Here is a 13,390-nt window from a genome sequence, read left to right as displayed (position 1 = left end):
GAGGCATATAATCCTCAAAATAAATCTTTTTTGCGTATCTTTTGTACAATACAGTATCTGGTCCAACCTCCCTGCTCAAGCAGGGCCACCTGAAGTCCAGGACCAAGTTTGGAAGGCTTTTGAACATCTCCAAGGAGAAAGATTCCACAACTTCCCTGGGCAACCTGTAGCACTGTTCAGTCAGTCTCACAGTAAAAGTGCTTCCTGATATTCAGAGGAAATCTCCTGCATTTCAGTTTGTCCTCATTACCTCTTGTCCTGTCACTGGCCACCATTGAAAAGATCCCAGCTCTGTTTTCCTTCTCTGCAGGGCACCTCTCAATCACATAATCCCCCATCATGTACTGAAACCGGGGATTGCCCCAACCCAGGTATAAGACCTTGCACTTGGCCTTGTTGAACCTCATGAGATTCTCATAGGCCGACTTCTCCAGACTGTCCAGGTCCCTCTGGACGACATTCTATCCTTCCGATGTGGCAACTCTACCACTCAGCTTGATGTCATCTGCAAACTTGCTGAGGGTGCATTCAATTTCATTGTCAATACCATTGATGAAGATATTGAACAGCACCTGTCCCAGTATGGACACCTGAGGGACACCCCTTGTCATGGATTTCCATCTGGACTTTGAGCCATTGACCACTACTCTTCGAATACAACCATCCAGCAGTTTCTTATCCACCTTGTCGTCCACCCATCAAATCCATATCTCTCCAATTTAGAGAGAAGGATGTTGTGGGGGACTGTGTCAAAGGCTTTACAGAAGTCCAGATAGATCACATCTGTTGGCTTACCTGTGTCCACTGCTGTGGTTACCCAATAATCTAAAAAAAAGCCACTAAGTTGGTCAGACAGGACTTGCCCCAAGTGAAGCTCTGCTGGCTGCCATTAATCACCTCCCTGTCTTCCATGTGCTTTAGCATAGCTTCTAGGAGGATCTGTTCCATGATCTTCCCAGACACAGAGGTGAGGCTGACAGGTCGGTAGTTCTCAGGGTTGTCTTTTCTACCCCTTTTAAAAATGGGCACGTTACCCTTCTTCCAGTCACCAGGGACTTCTCCTGAGTGCCATGACTTTTCAAATATCATGGAGAGTGGCTTGGCAACCACATCGGCACGTGGTTCATGATGGATGACTTGATATGACAGTATATTCGTATCTACTTTTTCATAATTTAACTCACATGAAAGTATCAAAAAAAAAAAAGACAACAAAAAAAAAACATGGCCCCAGGAATATTTGATAAAGGAGTGCAGTGGTAATTTCTATGTGCCTAATAGAAACTGGCAAGTGATATATTGGAACACTAAGGAAGCCAGCACCTACTTAGCAACATGCTAATCAGAACTGTGGTGAGTCACATCAAGGACATATTCACTAGACGTGGTATTTGTGACAAACCATTTCCCAAAATAGACTCCGCTTCTATAGGCCTTCAGCTGTGTGCATTTTAATGAGCTAAAGTCTCAAATAAGTAATGATTCTGTAACAGTCTGTTGTGGTCTGATGTCTAGAACAGAAATACAGAGGTAAATCAGAGGTGAGAACTACAGTACAGCCATGTAGAACTTACCATGGTCAGTGGCAGCTTGATAAGATCATTAAATAAATAGTGTAACACTAGTCACACAGAATAAGAATATGATTGAACAGTAATTTAAGCAAAATTATAAATATTTTGAAGCACTTACAATATTAGGAACAAAGAGTTACGGGTGAAAATACTGCTTGTTATGCTGACCCACCAAATACAGATAGCAAAACTGCAGTAAGTTGTACAGAACCTACACAGAAGTGACAGGATGCAGCTCAAGTCACAGTCTCTTCTCCCTTAGTCCTGACATCTCACTGGCCGCAACAAAGGTACAAGAAGCAACAAAGTGAATCTCAGCACTGAGAGCAAAGGTACTAGCACATTCTCATACTTCTGTTATTTATGAATATTAATTTTGGCATCTACAGTTTTTGTTTGTAAATAGGCAGGAACATTATGGCATGGGGGGTTGGAACTAGATGATCTTTCAGGTTCCTTCCAACCAAAACCATTCTATGATTCTATGACTATCAGGTCAGACAACTGGTGCTTTAGGAGAAGTAAGGGATGTCAGTTTGGCACCGGTTCCTGGCTGATACACACGAAAAGTGTTACGAAAGTAACTCCCCAAGTCTACTGCATATCTATAGACAGCAGAGTGGACGTGTAAAAACCCTGCTCAGTTTACTGTAGAAGAGCAGGGATAAACAATTTAAATAGTGGGTTTTAAAAGTCTGGACTCATGACTTTTAGGCATTTGTGAATACTAAAGGTAATACATACTGGGCAGTTACTTGATCAAGTTGCGTTTCAAGCTTTGTATGGATTTCAGCAGCATAAAGCAATCAGTCCTCAAGAAGCTGGTGTTTCCTGCCTTTCCTGGACAATAAGAACTATGCTGAACAGGCTTTTCTCAGCTAACCAGATTTGAGGCTGCTTTCTATGACTTCAGGCTCATAATTTCCCGTCTTTTCTGTCCTCCTCTTGTTTTATCACATCCTAGTTAATTTCATCTGATAAAACAATATACTGCACTTGTTCTTGTGCAGTTTTCACTTTGAACAATAGGGCAAAATGTGGATAATTTTATAATTCCTATGTTATTACAGAGCTGGTGAGAAATAAGGTTTCAGACACCCAGTAAGTTTTTCTCTCTTGCAAGCCAGAGGGTATTGGTATAATTTGGGAAGAAATACTGTGATTTCTTGAAACACCAAATGTTTATTTAATCAGTTACCAGGGAAAATATGAATCCAAGAAACATACACTGTGTTTTACACCATTTATAATAATATAGCTACCTTTCTGTCTGAGGTCCTGTACGCTGTAGAAGGACTTTAAATACATTTTTTACTTTACTGGCAAAGACAGGGATTATTTTGCTCCAGGTCATTTAATAAAGATTACACTCCTACATATTGTTCTGTGTCAAAGTAGTATGTGTCTGCTTGTTTCACAACAGATGGCTGCATTTCAGTAGTTTTATATAGAAGTTGTATATGGAAGGTTGAAACAAACCATCCGTTGTAACCCAGCTTCTTCCAGTCACTTGTATGTTTTAGTTGTACCCATCAAGCTTGATGCCATGCTGAACAATGTTCAAAATATAAATTCATAAACTTGTTTCTGTTAGTCTGGGGTCAAGATTTATGAGGAACAATTGCAGAAAGAATGTATATCAAGTATATTTCATATTGCACCATACCAGACATTGTTCTACGGGATATTCCAGTCTGTAAAATACAACAAGAAATAAGATACCTTGATATATAGTCCTTCTGTTTTAAGAGAGAAAGAAAACATGTAGTTCTGAGAACGGACCCTTAGCACCTGCTTCTAAGCTTTGAGTGAGTGATTTCTCATGCCAGGCCACTTTTTTTCAGAGCTTTGTTTCTCGCCATCTTGCAAGAATATGACTAAGATACATTGCAACCTCCCCCCTCTTTTAAAATTTAATGTACAAGTAAATGTGTGATTATTTGGTTCACAGAGATAATTCTATTTTTACTGTTTTTTTTAATTGTAGTTTATCACCTAGAAGTTTCTTATTTGCTTTTCCAGTAAATGTTGGTTTGAAACCAAGAGGGTAAGAGAGGAAAATGTTACTTTAGCAGGATTATTTTGGCTTCAGTGATTTAGTAATTTACCTACATTTTGCCCTTGTGCACCGTTACACAGAATAGTAGTCTCGCCTCCTTTGGGCTTTTGTCACCAAAGATTCATTGATGAAGCACCTAAAGCCTAATGAGGAAGCTATGTACAGCCTCAAAGCTAAAGATCAAAGTGAATAATGATCTAATATACCAAGTGTATCCACTGAAATAAGACAATGTGGTTGAGCAAGGGCTCTTAAACTTTGCTTCTCTTTCCTGTAAAACAGGCTGCTACTGAATCACACTTCAAATTGGCGTAATTCAGCAGAAATAAGATTTCCTGGCTAATTTTATGAAGCACTTTGTATTACTCGATGCCCAAGATGTTGGATAAACCAAGAGCACTGCTGTTTAGGGGAGAAAAAGAACTTAAAATCGCGGGTCTACTCTTCCTTTACAAACAAACCCTGCCTTTATCCATTCCCATTCCCTCTGGGATGAGAAAAGGCGGGTCAGAACGGTATTCCCGAGCCCCCCCGCACATCCCCAGGCGGCTCCTTCTCGTCGGCTGAGGGTGGCTCCTACAAGGCAACAGCACCAGTTTTCCCTTTGGGAAAGGGTCCGCTGCCGGAATTTAAGGGGAGACCGCTCCCCGTGCACCCACTCCACGTCACGTCACTTGACGTCACGCCTCTTGACCCCTCCCCCCGCCCTGGCTCTGACCCCGGCCCCGCCCCCTGCAGAGCAACCACCAATCAAAACTCGCGACCGGGCCTGATTGACAAGCGGCAGCGCCCAATAGAAGGGATCGTTTGAGGGGGTGGGGCGACTCTACTATCACCGCCTATTGGGAGGAGCTGGGCAGCGACAGGGGCGTGATTATATGAGAGGGGCGTGGTCAGTGGTTGGAGGCGCGGTCTATGAGCACTTGTGGGCGTGACCAGGAGTTTGGGGGCGTGACCTCGGCGGGGGTATATAAATCCGGCACAGAGACGCTCGCCAGCTTAGTCGGCGCAGCGGTGCGGGAGTAGCGTGTTTGCGCTGTCGGCTGCCGCTCCGGGTTCTCCCTTTTCTTATACTCGTGTGTGTGCGCGCACGCCGGCTGCGGGCCCGTCCCGCCTGGGTTAGCGGCTCTCGAGGCGTCGCGCATCTTCCTTTCTTTGCCCCGTGCGCCTCCGCAGAGGGATTTCTGCACGCCCCTTGTCGGTGGTGGGGGGTCCCTTGCGGCGCTTCCCTCTGGATGCGTCCCCGCAGCCCCGGGCGGGAGGCGGCCAGGGGGAAGCGCTGCCTCCGAGGATTTACCGCTGTCCTTCCCCGCGGGGGGACCCGGCGCCACTGCCGCTAGCTGCCATGGACGAGAAGTACTTGCCCGAGCTGATGGCGGAGAAGGACTCGTTGGACCCGTCCTTCACCCACGCCCTGCGGCTGGTCAACCAAGGTGAGGGCACGGCGGGGTGGGGACGGAGTTGGTAGCAACGGCCGCCGAGGATGCTCGCTTTACTCGTGGGTTCGCACCGCTCGGAGGCGTTTACCTGCTCCCGCATCTCTCTTTCCCTTAGTGAAGGGAGCGGGGATTCGCCCAGGGCTGCCTCTCCACCCGGGGGAGCTCCCTGTGCTGTCCCCGGGCAGGCGCATCCTCTCCCGCGGAGCGCTCTCCCCACGCTGCTCCCGCTGGGCTGCCTTCCCGAGTGACTCCTGTTCCGTAGCTGCGCTTCACAGTAGCGATCACTGGCTGCTGGAGTTCCAAATTTTTCCAAGTTGCATTGTCGTGCGGAACAGCTCAGGTTTTATGCGCCCTGTTTGGGCTGCAAGTCGATTAAAACAAGTAAAACCCCGGGTTTTCCTATTTTAAGGTGTTTCTGAACAATAATTCACTTACTGTGTACAGATGTGTGAGCCTTTTGAAAAAGGAACCTATAGCTGATGTCCTCTCCTAGGAACTTTTGTCTCTGTAGCTAAAATATTAAGGAACTAACAATACGTTTTGGTGAATCTTTTAACAACCCCCCAAAGCATGTTTTCTTTTGCAGTTATGTAACTCTAGATAATAAATGATGCTTATCCCTTCCTCATCTCATTTGTCAGAGATGCTTTAAAGCGCTAGCCCTTTGTTTCAATAATACTGTACCAAATAGAAGCACTATTCTCTGTGATTTACAGTATAATTTAATGCAAATTTGGAAACATTGTGTAATTGGCAATTGACTTTTGAGTACAGCTCTGTAGAGACAAACACTTGATACAGTGCTTGAGATGGACAAGTGGAATAAGTTACAAACTGATCTAATATGACTTAATGATAGCTGAAATGATTTTGTGATTACAAAGCTGTGCTAGTGTACTTGGCTGTCTGTAAGAGGAATAGGTCTAAATCAATGTGGCTTCTTTTAATGCATTGTTGTAGTTTTTGTTGGTAATGGACTGTGAATGCCCATCTGTAAATCAGAAGGAAAATCAACTGTTGTCTGAAATTCTGGAGTTAGGGGTAGCTGTCACAATTTCAGCTGTGGGATGCATATACTGTATGTTTTGTAGCTTTGTGTCCTTGGATGGTTGGTAGCTTGTATATTTTTCCCAAGTCGGAGGAAATACTGCTCTTGATAGTGGGCAAAGGAAAATTATGTTAATAAATAGAAAATAATACTAAACTTGTTAAAAATCAGCTTGATTGCTGAGAATTTAAGGCTGCAAATTATTGAAGTTCCTCACAGTTAAGGAAGGATCTTTTTACATATGTAAATTACACTGTTTTGCAAACAGCATTTATGGAAATATACACAACTGTGTGGCTGTGGTGGCTTCTTAGGACTATGATAGCTTTGAGACTTTTATTGATAGGAGAAATTAGAGGACAAACTTCTGCCTGGTTTTATCATGTAATACTTGGTATCTGTGTGCGTACTTCCAGCACCAAAAATAAATGATATTGTCAGTGAAAAAATGAATGTAGATAGGTGTGGATCCCATGTCTTTACTGTAGTATGTCTAAATTTTTCTTGCTTTGAAAGTGAAGTCTTGCATTAAATCTGAAGCACCTCACATGTTAGAGATAAGTAAGAAAAGTGTGACTGTCAGTGGGTTAACTGTAGTTTAAAATGTATATTTGTTTATCATCTGTGCAAAATGGCTATTTTAGGCAACTGTAGAGTCACCAAAGAACCAAATAAGATTAAGTGACTGTATATGCAAGAGGTAAATAAAAGAGGAGTTGCTTTGCAAACCCCTCCTGTCGTGACACTAACTTTATCAGTGGCTGATTTTTTTCTTCTCAGTTGTAATAATTCTTTGCAGTTAAATACAGGCAAACAGTAGTGAAAATATATATCTAATAATTCTGACTTGCACTTCATGTGTCAGGCCCACTGAGATCTTTCAATGATAGATCAGTGAGCAGGCAAATTAAATGGCTTATGTAGTGTTTTAAATGGGGTTTGTTTAGCTTTTCGGTTTAGAATGAAGCATGCTTCTCAGTTTGGCTTCTTCCAGGTGTGTATTCGCAAAGGTGTTGAGTGTGTAAGATAGTCAGCCTAAATCGGCAATATCCTTTTGATGTTTTAACAGTATTGCATTTACTATCTGAATTTACTTAAACTGAAATACTGTAGATCAAGCAATCTTCCTTTAGGAACTCAAGACTGATTGTAACAACTGTATGTTTGAACTAGTAAATCCTTCCAAGAAGCTGAAAGGATTGAAGTGCGTGTACTGCATAGGCAGGAGAGCCAAATCGCTAACAAATTTAAAACCTTGTTGAAAATTGGTTTCTAGGGAAGTCCTGTGTCTAGACTTACAAAATCTGTTAATTATAGTTCTCAAATAGAAGTGGACACATTTGCATATTATGCTTATAATTACAAATTATAATTTAGGTACACATGAACTACATAATTCTAAGTTTTGCAGGAAAAAAGTGAAGCTTGATGTGCTTTTAGAGTTCCAGAGTGGCCTTTCAGTTGAAAAACAACAATGAGGAGATAACTAGGATGCTGCAAGAATACTTTCCTGGGCAGTATTTTTAATCTGTCTTTCAGAATTAAGACATGACAGCATCTCATCTTGCCTGTAAGACAAAACCTTGTTTTAAGCATTTTGAAAGCATTAAAATCAAGGATCGGTATTGCTCCTACATATTACATGGAAGTGCTGTTTTTTCTTGTTGAAAACTCTGCACAAGTATGACTTATCTCTTTGGGACACAAAACTGTTCAAATTTTGCATTAAACACTCATTGAAACATTCATCTGTTGCTTAAAGTAGGAATCTTTTGCAGGAGACTAGACTAATCCTTTGCTCTAATTAAGATGATTTACATGTGCACTTGAACATTAAGCCTTCCTAAAAGGGATATTTTTACCTGTAAACCTTTAAACATGTTATAGCTTGGAAGTAGACTTTTTTGCATATGTAGTAAGGTGACCATGTTAATAGGATTAATTTGCGGCTGATACCGGACAATGGGAATTGGAACATTATGTCCAATTATTATCTTATAAGTTCTGAAATTTAAGAACCTTGGGAAGGATGAGGTTCATGTGAAGAAGCAGAAGTTTAGCGCATGCATATTTTTTCCCATTTACAACTCTCAAGTGCTTATCTTTATGCAGAATCTGAATTTTTTTTATGTGAGTTATGTTCTGAAATCAGGTGGATTCTTTGTTTGCCATTGCTACTGAGTAGCTTTACTTTTTAACCTCTTTTTGAGACCTTTATTTTGAGGCTGACATTGTATTGGGGGTTGTATGCAAATTTGAGTAAATGTGCAAGTGTAAAGTTGATTGTCGTAACTTCAGAAGTGATGCTGTAAAAATGAAAGATTTGTGAGGGAAGAGTTACTTTCACTTCATTGTCTTTCAGGTCTATGTGTTGTATTGGTTTGATTGAGTATTTTGTGAATGTTGGGGAAAGTGTGTGAAATTGCAAATTGAAGGAGCTAGCTGTAAATAAAACATCTTGATACCAGAAGTGTTTTGTAATGGGAGACATTAAGATGGATGCCTGCCACTTGTTTGATTTGTGTAATGTAGAATGTGTAGGTGGAGACAATTCTGTAATCAAAGTTAGGGCAGCTGAAACCCTTGAGTCCCAGTGCCACTGCTGAAAGATAACTTTTACTTCTCTGTAGGCTGTACTGGTGGAATTCTTCCTTGCAAGCTCATTTTAGCTACTTTGAGATATGAGGTAATATCTTAAATTGGCAAGGCTGCCTTTAAATTGTCAACAAAATGATGTACAGGAATAAAGTCTTCCTATCAGTAGGTGGCTGTATGTGCTAGCTGTACAGCAAATGACTTGACTGAGCAGTGTGGCTACTAGGGATCAGTAGAGGCTTGCTGGTTCTTTTATCAGATTTTGAGTAGGAGTTCAGTAATCAAACGGACTAGTAAATCTCTCCCTAAATATCGGGGGAAGGTAGAGTGTGAGGAGAAGTGCACTGACTTTCTGTTTTGTGGAGAATATGAAGTCTGATTTTTTTTTTTTTAGCTTGTTAAGGGGATAGCTTTGTAAAAATGTTTGAAGTAGGAACTTATAAATTAGGATTTCATGGATGTTACTGATTGTGAATATATCAGTCTTGGCATGCAAGGGCTTCAGGATGCTTAGCAAGGATTTTCTTTATTTTTTCACAAATAGAATTCTATTTTTTCACTGTTCTAAAAGATTTACTTGGTTATGTGTAGTGAAGTGGCATACATATCTTATGTAATCAATTTGCTACTAAATCTCATCCCCTTTCCTTTGAGGATGAACGTTTTATGGCACAGAACAGATTTGTAGTGCTGCTCGTTCCCAGTCCTTGATGGTGTTACATGTACTCTGCTGTGTAACCTCAAACTCTCCTTTATTTCTCATTGCAGTCTCAATCATGAGCAATGCTTGTTTGAGGTGTCCTACTCTTACAGGCTAGCAAAACACTTTATGAAGGTCGTAAGTGTTTCGTAAAGCAAATACAGCTGAAGAAAGCTGCTGGGGTTTTAAGACTACTTGGAACATCCTATTTTTGTATTGGTTGGCTTTTTTGTTTTGCTGCAGTGAAAGTGTATTGGGAAAGTCACAGGACTTAGTTATATTCTAGTCTTGGTCTTTTAAAAGGCTGGGGAAGTGATTTATCAGGTATTCCAGTCATGTTAAGAGGTCTGCTGTGAAATGCAGCTGAAGATTGTCATAGACACTTCACTCTGGGCTGCTCTGCTCTGAAGCATGACTCCAGCCTGCAGCCACTCACTGATGATCACGTTCTGTCTAAAGCTGACTCCTAATTCACTTGCACACTTACTTTGGCACTCAATGAGAGAGATCGAATTTAAAGCTTTCAAATTTAAACTGACGTGGTGTGTCACTTCCAATCCTTTTCGACACCAGCCACGCAAATTAAAACTGTAACCTTCTGAGTACTTATTTACTGGAGAAATCAAAGGAGGTCACAGCACTGAATGGCTGCTCTTTGGTCTATGGCTTGTTTGACTTACATAGATTTTAAATACATGCAAGCTATATGACTTCTCTGCCCTCTGAATTCCCCCCCTCTGACTTCAACTTCAGGCATAATTAAGAAACACGAGAATTTAGGATGCGCTTTGGTTTGAAAGAACTGGGTATCCAAGTTCAGGTTTGAGCAGCCTCTGAAGGTATTTGGTGTAATACAGCATGGATTTTCTAATTGGTATTTAGCAGTTCCAGTAAAAGCATGTTTAAAGAGATTAACTGGTAACTGACACACCTAATATTTTACAGTGAATTAGCTGAGTGTTCTTAGCTGAACTCTGCAGGAATTTTGCAGGCTCTGTTTACATTATTCATACTGGTTTTCAAATAGAAAATTATAAAGGGTAGGATGCTTATTCTGGGCAAGTGGAGTATCTTGATGAAATTGGGTTATGTGCAAAGATTGGTACCAGAGACCTGGGAAGCCAAGTATCACCTGTGTGACAGGAGCTGCCTGGCAGGGATGGCAGCAATTCTGGGAATGACTTTAGAGCCATATATTGCTAGCTGAGTGCAACTTCCAAGTACAACAGTAGCTAGAAAATTAGTATCTTTATGGCCTCACACAAAGGCCATAAGGGCATATGGACTAGGTAATTTAATTTTCTCTTGACATTCTCAGTATAGCAGTCCATGTGTCTTAATCTTTGAGAAGACTGTGGAAGAAACACAATGCTCTGCAAGCTTCAGAAGCTCATTGGGTCTCTTGCTGTGGTCTGATTGGTTTGTGAAAGTGCTCATTAACCAGTAGTTTGAGCACCTTCATATTGTTATGAGGTAAATAACAGTGCTAAGAGGCCCTTTAAACTGGTGATGGAATGTTTGCCTGAAAAAGTTCAAGTGCAGAAATGAAGCACAGACTTTAGCAATGGATGATTTACTCTTAAATCAAATTTAAGAATTGTTAGGTGTTTGCATCTTTGACATCGCCAGTTCAAAATGAGATGTATTGCAGGACACTATTTTTACGAAGTTGTTAGGCTCTTTACTGAACTGCCACTAACTTGGGATATACAGTGGATGTAAGCTGGCTATTTATGACAAGGAACAAATTAAAGAGTAGCAACTGGAGAGGTGGAGTGAAGAAACATTAAGCTGACAGCTGTTATTTTCAAGTGTTTCAGCAGCTGAGCAGTGCACATTTTATTGTTTACCTATCTTAAAATATTCCTTTGAGAACTTGACTGTTTTGTATTTATTACTTATTGTTATCTTGTGTTGTCGTTTTTCATAATTCTACCTTATCGTCAAGGTAAAATTAATAAGCAGCTAGAAAGCCAAATGCATTTCTTTCCTGCTCTCCATTTCCAGTTGCTGTTTGCTGGCTGTCTTCCATTTCTTATTTTGATGTGTTTATCAGACTTTCGACTTCATCTGGCAGCTCAACAGGAACAAAGTTGCAAGGCAGCAAACAAATGGCAGTTTAATTCTTGGAGTTAGTAAATCTCACATTTTTGGCCTACGTAAGTATTCTTTTGTAGGTCTGTATTTTCTAGGAAGAATTTTTTGACAAAATTGGAAGCCTAAAAGATTAGAAGTCTTTTCAGTAAACCTATTGTTCTTGCACTTAATCCAAAGGAAAATTTGTTATAACTGCTGCTGTGCTGATCTTGGTATAATGTAGTGAAAATCTGAAGCTGCAAATCCTTTGAGGATTTACCGATTTTCTTCAACATTATTAATCTATTTGGGTTGAACAAAAGGAGTAGTCAGTAGGGGAAGATACCTTTTTGTGGACAAGACAAAGAATCTAGATGTCAAAATTGCTACTCTCGCTCTGACACTGAATACTTGCTGAATTTACTGAATGGAGAGCAACTGTAGTCTCTCACTGCCTGTGGTTATCATGTTAACTGTACTCCGGAAAGCAGATCTGTTTGAAAGCCAAAAGTTTGAGATGTGTTCAGCCAGTTCTTCCTGCTGCTTTGGAATAATAGTGACTTTTTTAAAGGTGTAGAAGTGGAAGGACTGCTTTTAATATAGTCATTCTTCCTTTCATGTGTCTCAAAGTTTTCAATTGTTCCTTTTAGTCTGTCCTAGTTAACTAGAGGTGGTCAACTAGAGGTGGCTGTGAAGCACCAGTCCTGATGCATCTCTGGTCAGTAGCCCAGTTTCTGATCCTTGAAATCCTTAACCCACTCAGGATTGGATGTCTTTCTCCTGCTACCACGCAGAGATGATATGCCTTTTTGTACGCAGACTTGAGTGGTACAACTCTATGGGGTAAACCAGTGAACTGAAGAAATTGCCCTTTTCTCTTCTGCTTACCTCCAAATTAATAAATGATGAATTTCACTTTTGAAAAGTGAAAAGCACTGAGTCCTTTGTCTGTTTGGTGTTTTGATTTTTTTTTGTTATGCATAATTGTCATAGAATCATAAGATGCTTTAGGTTGGAAATGACCTTTACGTGTCATCTAGTGTATAACCCCCTTGGCAGAAGCAGGGACATCTTTAACTAGATCAGGTTGCTCAGGGCCTTGTCCAACCAGACCTTGAATGTTTCCAGAGATGGGGCCTCCACTACCTCCCTCGGCAAGCTCTTCTTGTGTTTCACCCTTTACCCTTTCCTGCTTGAAGGAAAACAGATTTTTCTTGTCTGAACTTCCTTCGTGTGGTTTGAGTATGATGTTCTTGGTCCATTTGTTCAGTCATGAAAGTTCAGAAACCTAGAGTGGTTCACTTCACAAATTGTTTCATGACAACTTCTAGCCTGCTTGTTTTTAGGATCAAGAAGTCAGCATTTCAAGGAAGGTTGTTTCACAGTTGTGTTGTGAGGATTCCCAAAACTTGTGGTAGGTGGGGTTTCTGAAAGTGAAACCGTTCTAACTAATGATGTGACTCAGTTTCTCCATTTAAATTCTGATCCATATGAAAGAGCTAATCCACTTCATCCTATGCTTCACAGCATATAGGCTGAAGTAATATATTTAGCTCTAGTTAACACTTGCTGCCTTTCTAGATATAACCTGGTGATATCCCAGGCTGAAATGTGGCATCTTAGTACTTGACCTCAAGACCGGAGAGGACCCCATGCTCCAGTTTGTCTGGTATAATACATATTGGTCTTAAAGATTCTTTTCACTTACCATATACCGTTGACCTTTTCATTACACCATGCATCCATGGTCTGGAAAAATGGTGGGGTTTTTATTGGCCTACTGTATAAAAGCATATAACAGAAGATTTATCATGTGTTTAAAGCTTACTGTGCTCTTCAAACTCTTTCTCTGCAGACATCACAGAAGCCTGTTAATACCATGTGAATCAAATGTTGGAA

At 40.8% G+C, this 13,390-nt stretch overlaps 1 protein-coding gene across 4 annotated transcripts in view; it reads left to right on the top strand.

Moving 5' to 3' along the window:
* The first annotated feature begins 4,951 nt into the window (after window positions 1-4,951).
* The window catches only part of KHDRBS3 (KH RNA binding domain containing, signal transduction associated 3), a 91,892-nt gene continuing 83,453 nt past the window's right edge, over window positions 4,952-13,390 (top strand). For all 4 annotated transcript variants that reach the window (XR_008448517.1, XM_054058749.1, XM_009560028.2 and 1 more), the window contains exon 1: window positions 4,952-5,066. Coding sequence is in view for 3 of the 4 variants with exons in the window: in XM_054058749.1 (XP_053914724.1) it covers window positions 4,979-5,066 (88 nt within the window). In the remaining variant the exon portion in view is untranslated. The remainder of the gene's footprint in view (window positions 5,067-13,390) is intronic.

Source organism: Cuculus canorus, chromosome 2, assembly GCF_017976375.1.
Source record: "Cuculus canorus isolate bCucCan1 chromosome 2, bCucCan1.pri, whole genome shotgun sequence".
Classification (NCBI taxonomy): domain Eukaryota; kingdom Metazoa; phylum Chordata; class Aves; order Cuculiformes; family Cuculidae; genus Cuculus; species Cuculus canorus.
Note: the sequence above shows the minus strand (reverse complement) of the source record. Positions and strands in the feature narration are given on the sequence as shown.